The sequence below is a fragment of the Papio anubis genome, chromosome 2 (genome assembly GCF_008728515.1).
Source record: "Papio anubis isolate 15944 chromosome 2, Panubis1.0, whole genome shotgun sequence".
NCBI lineage: Eukaryota > Metazoa > Chordata > Mammalia > Primates > Cercopithecidae > Papio > Papio anubis.
In genome coordinates, this window is record NC_044977.1 from 110,052,954 (window position 1) to 110,058,953 (window position 6,000).

Below are 6,000 nucleotides of genomic sequence, written 5' to 3' on the forward strand. Positions count from 1 at the left end.
ATACAAAATACAAAACTTTACAAGAAAAATATGCATTTAAATTGACTTTTTTTTTTTTTTTTTGGAGACAGGGTCTCACTCTTGTCACCCAGGCTGGAGTGCAATGGCGTGGCAACCTCTGCCTCCCAGGTTCAAGCGATTCTCCCGCCTCAGTCTCCCAAGTAGCTAGGACTACAGGTGTGTGCCACCACACACGGCTAATTTTTGTATTTTTTAGCAAAAACGGGGTTCCTCTATGTTAGTTAGGCTGGTCTCCAATTCCTGACCTGATCCACCCGCCTTGGTCCCACAAAGTGCTGGGATTACAGGCGTGAGTCACTGGCCTAAGTTGACTTTTTAGTAACTGTGATCACCATCAGCAAGATAGAGTAGAAAATCCTAGCCTTCCTTCCCCTGCATGTTTTGCAACTATCTGTGAATGAAAATAAAAATTGTGATCATTTATTTTGACTTTCAGTTAAATCTTCATTCCTTAGCATTTTAATGAAAATTATCTTCTCAAATATGCAAAACAACCATTTTGAAGTATCTGGAACTATGTATTTTTAAATTAACAGGGTGCCCTAATATTAAGACAATTATAGTTTTTTCAATTACAAATCTCCACAATGAAACCAACTAACAAGATTCTGTACTAACCTTGAAAAGTCAGTATACTCTCTGAACACAACTTCTTTACTATAATTCTGTTGGTCACCACTATTAATATACCTACTGTATAATTTAGATTACACTCGAATTTCACTTAATATTAAATCAAGCTAAATAGGGAATTACAGAAATATTATAGTACTTTGAAATTTGTTTTGTAGTCAGTTACATAGTTAAAGCAGACAGAGCTCTAAAAGTAATTTACTCTGGCCAGGCGCGGTGGCTCACGCCTGTATTGCCAGCACCTTGGGAGGCCAAGGTGGACGGATCATGAGGTCAGGAGATCCAGACCATCCTGGCCAACATGGTGAAACCCTGTCTCTACTAAAAATACAAAAAATTAGCTGGGCGTGGTGGCGCATGCCTGTAATACCAGCTACTTAGGAGGCTGAGGCAGGAGAATCACTTGAACCAGTGAGTCAGAGGTTGCAGCAAGCCTAGATTGCGCCACTGCACTCCAACCTGGTGACAGAGCAAGACTCTGTCTCAAGAAAAAAGAAAAAAAAAGAACTCTACCTTCTGTAGAAAGTGATTGAAATCTTAAGAAATTACAGGTTCCCTTGGAACACCATGGAAATTTTCCTATGAGCCAGAAACTGAGTGACTTACTTTCAACTTCTATTTAAAATTATACTCAGGGTCGAGCGTGGTGGCTCACACCTGTAATCCCAGCACTTCGGGAGGCCAAGGAGGGCGGATCACTTGAGGTCAGGAGTTTGAGGCCAGCCTGGCCAACATAGAAAAACCCCGTCTCTACTAAAATTACAAAAATTAGCCATCCGTGGTAGCGCATGCCGGTAGTCTCAGCTACTCGGGAGGCTGAGGCAGGAGAATCACTTGAACCTGGGAGGTGGAGGTTGCAGTGAGCCGAGATCGTACCACTCCACTCCCACCTGGGCAAAAGAGCAAGATTCTGTCTCAAAAAATAAAAATAAAATTATACTCAGCCCAAGGCCATACAAATTGCAATGCTATTACAAAGATTAATATATATTTATACAACAGTTAAGAAGCACTTCAATGATGCAAATGAGTCGGAGGTTTCTTTGGGGTAATGGAATGTTCTGAAGGAAGACTGTGGTGGTGGTTACACAACTCTGTAAATACACTGTCATTCAATTGTACACTTAAAAAAAGGTTAGTTTTATAGAATATACATTCTACCTCAATAAAACTTTATTTTTCAAGACACCTTAAATGCCCGGTAGTATAAAACCTAAGATGCTACTCTAGGTATGAGAAGTACAAAAGCTATAATGTTATTTTATATAACAGCATAGCCCACCATCAAATGCTTAATTAACATCTTCCCATTCCCTCTCATCCCCACAGATTTTTAGGGCTGCGAACATGCACAAATCAAGTTTTTAATCTCTTTAACTATAGAGCCACTGTTAAATGCAGAACAATGTATTTAGCATGCCATCATTTGTGTACATACTATTTTTTAAAGGCTACCCTAATTTTAGGTAAAATATTCAGATCTTCAGCGTTTCATTGGTTCCAATTAATTTGAGAAATGAAGTTTCAGTTCTATTAGAAAAACTTTAATCAAAGTCTACAGAGCACTGCCTCAAGGTATAACTGACTTTGAAACTAATCAATGGCAATTCATGCTTATAGCCAAATGTGTGTCTTCTGCCTATATGGGGTTAAGAGAAGAGGAAAAGAGGGAAATTCAAATCACCTGTACATTGAAAAACACCGTAAAAAAACAAATACACAAAATGTTAACAGCTCTCATCTCAAGGCAACTTCTAGTTTTTGCTGAGTTCCAAAATTCCCTCAGTGACCATGCATTATCATCTAAATTGGAAAAAAACTAATTAAAATTAAATTGCTTCTATGCTAAATGGAAGCCGGACTCAAAACACTACACAATATATTGTATAATTCTACATACGTAGTGTTCTGAATAAGAAAAACTATGGGGACAGAAAACACTCTAGAAGCTGGGGTTGAGGAATGGTTGACTGAAAAGGGCATGATGGAAATTTGGGGGCTATGAATCTTGATAAATGCTGACACCACCACAGTTAAGGTGACAGTTAATCTTGATAACTGTCAGCATTTATCAAGAGTCATAACCGTACACCAAAAAAGGTTTATTTTACTGTATGTAAATTAACCTCAACTTTTACATTCTAATGATTAAAAAGCAATAAATTTCTGTGCAATAAACCAATGTTCTTCAAGTCAGCAGTTTAATAGGATGAAAAAATACTGGGGATCACCGAACTACTTCATGCCCCTCATGTTAGACAGATTTGTTCAGGGGTCCATTGTTAGATTATGGTAAGGTGAAGTACAGACCTAGAACTCTCATCTGTTTACTTCAAATCCAGGACTCTTTTCCACTTCTCCATTCTCTTTCTTCCAGAGTTCTGAAGACCAGAGTTTCCACAAAGTGCATGTGCAAGTGGATTATGGCTGGACATAAAATTCCAAACGTTCAAGCGTACATGGTTTCAGTGCACACACATGTGGCTAGTGTCCTTTCCAACCTTTGCCAAAGTACCAACTCACTTTGTGAGGCAAAATGAGTAATGGAGTCAAAGTCTAAGTAGAAACAAGCAGTAGACTGTAGAGTATGTATAGAGATCAATAATAAATACTTCAGAGTTCCAAAATGGGGACATTTGATTCATTGTGAATTGACTGGAAAAAAAAAATACCGTGAGAAACCAAAGACTGCAAACAATCTTTACTAAAACAAATTATCTTCACCTTATTAAAAAAAGGAAAAAAATCTCGTATAGCACGCTATTGACAAATATACTTTGCTAAAGATAGTTGTCTACCACATGCATGATGCAGAACCATGAATTAAAGCAAAATAATCACTTTATTTTTTCCAATGTGCAAGAAAACATGCATACCTCCCTTACACCAGAACTATATAGCCAAATAGTGAGAATCTAAAACTTTTAGGGAAAGGGGTGGGGGGTGATGCAAAACGACTTATTTACACTTGACAGGAAAAACATGGATAAGTCTTGTCTTTGCGCCGTCTTACCCAGAGAACTGTATCTTCAGTCGTCCAGGGAAAGCAACCACCAGGTTTCAGTAACAACAAAAGTCAATTAAATATGTACTCAAATTTCACCTAGGTCATTGGTCTGACATCAAGTCTTAAACCAAGAACGTTAATGTAACTACTCACGCATTAACATAACGTCTCATTTCCAACAGGCACTGTTCCTACTTTAAGTTTACCACCTAAGGAGATTTAAACTTGCAAAAAGCTTAGGGGGATCCTTTATACGCTGTGATTCCCCATTATGCTAGTACCACGTGACAGTTAAACCAAATCCACAGAGCTAATCAGTAAACTAAGAAAGGAAAAACAAAACCCTGAAAATAGAAAATCATGGCCAAATAAAATAAAAACCCAAGGGATAAAAGGTACCCTGAAATGAAAACCTGTGAGAATTCATTTTGCATACGCACAATACTCATGTATTAGAAGGCGGCCCTTCATAAAAATAGCCAAGACTCTCAAACATTTGAGATGCTGGCTTAGTGAGATTGACTGACAGACAACAGCTGGGGAGGTTCTGTATTGATCTTGTAACGGCCTGGCATATTTCGGGAAAATAAGGAGAAAAGAATGCTATAGCAGCAAAAAATAAACTATTAGGATTTCATTTTCAGATATGTGAACGCTGAACGCCCCACCAAATTCCTCTACTCTATTCCTCTTACGTTTTTCAGCCCCGATTCCATAGTAATGCATGCCCTTCCTCCCCAAGCAAACAAACAAAAAAACCTCGTGGGGGAAAAACAAAACAAAACAATACCTCCCTCCAAAAACAGGGGCAGTGATATAAAGAAATTAGTCACCTCTCCACCTATCTCCCTGATCCATTTCGCATTTTAAATCTTACTTTAAAGCACACAACTCTCCTTTTCTTCCGTAATAGAGGGGCTAAGGCGCCGCCCAATTTCCCAGGCCGCAAAAATATTCCAACCCGCCACAATTCAAGGTTTTCTGCTTTTCTGTCTTCGATCCTAACCCTCAATCCGGTACCCTCATTCTCCTCAGGCAATAAAGATTTGTTGGCCCAAAACTCAAATACAAGGGTGAATTCCAAAGATTCCGCGATACACCCGCCCCAGGGGGTGGGGAGGGGTCGGAGGAGCGGGTTGAGGAGCTCCCGCCCGGCCCAGTTCGAGGGGCGGGGGAGCGGGTGTGACCACACAATCCCACCGCCTCCTTTCACGACTCCCCCACCTCCCAGAGCTCCGGCCTGCTCCGAGGGAGCTCACGCCGCCCAGCAGCCACTGAGCTGCTTCCCACCGGCCCGCCAAGAACCGTACTAGCAACCAAGAAGGTTCATAACTAGGAAAATGCAAGAGGCGTCCGACGTGTTGTTTCAAAACATAACGGAGCCCCGGCCCCTGAGACCGTTAAACCGCGGGTGGAGGGGGGAGAAGCAAGGAAACCAGCGGCCTCGAGCTTTGGCCTGGCCTCCTTTCCAACCCAAACCTCACTTTCTGGGACCACCAACCCTCCCTCAAACGCGCTCCAGCCCCCAGAATACTAGACAAAGTGGCAAAACCGTCAGTACCTTGTAGAAAGCCCCGTTGGAGCCGCGAACCTCCACCGTCAGCTCCGCCATGTTGGAACCGCAAAGGCCGCTGGGAAGAGATTCTAGAAACTTTCCAACCAGAGGGGAGGAGGGGGGAGGGGCGAGAAGGAGGCGGGGAAAGGGGAGGGGAAAACAGGGCGGGGATTTGGATCCCCCGCCCCTCACCCCTGGGGTCTCAACGTGCCTCCCCGACTCTCCAGGTGGGATCGCTGCGCACCCTGCATCACTGGCCTTGAGCTCCGCCCGCCGCCGTCTACGTCGGATTTGCTTCCCGACACAATCGCCCGACCTTTGTTGACCCGCCCCTAAGTCCCCGCCCCACAGTGCCCGCTGTTCGCACCGCGGCGGCCGAGTAGTGCCTCCAGCTGCCACTGCCCAGGCACAGCCTGTCCGGCACATCGGCATTCCCCAGCCCTCCGGCATCCTGACCTTAAATTTCTGGAAGTGCTGGCTGCCCTGGAATGGCTTTATCATACACTTTTTGGGCTCCAGTTGCCCTGGGGAAGAGGGACGCCTACAAAATAGACATACTATTGTGCCCCAAGTTATTTAGCCCCGCTCTTTCTTTAAAAAATGTTGGGCCTTCTCTTGACTCAAATTCCACAGTTCCACATCCACTCAAACAATTTGGTCTAGCCCTCTCCCCACCTGTTACCACTTTAGCTATTTAAAAGTCAAACTGAGTATTTTCAGTGCAAGTCAACTGTGTTCCCACCCTAGAATAGAGTTTAGGTGAATTCGCCTTATTAAAAGTAGT

At 42.8% G+C, this 6,000-nt stretch overlaps 1 protein-coding gene across 9 annotated transcripts in view; it reads right to left on the reverse strand.

The window, feature by feature from the left end:
• FXR1 (FMR1 autosomal homolog 1) overlaps positions 1 to 5,643 on the reverse strand; it is a 66,472-nt gene extending 60,829 nt beyond the window's left edge. For 7 of the 9 annotated variants that reach the window (XM_031662849.1, XM_031662847.1, XM_031662852.1 and 4 more), the window contains exon 1: positions 5,223 to 5,643. In XM_031662849.1, coding sequence (XP_031518709.1) covers positions 5,223 to 5,642 — 420 coding nt within the window. In that variant the 5' untranslated portion in view covers position 5,643. Of the gene's footprint in view, positions 1 to 2,964; positions 3,310 to 5,222 lie in introns of all 9 variants that reach the window. The other 2 variants (XM_031662853.1, XM_031662854.1) reach the window with 2 other exon arrangements.
• Between the last annotated feature and the right edge of the window lie 357 nt (positions 5,644 to 6,000).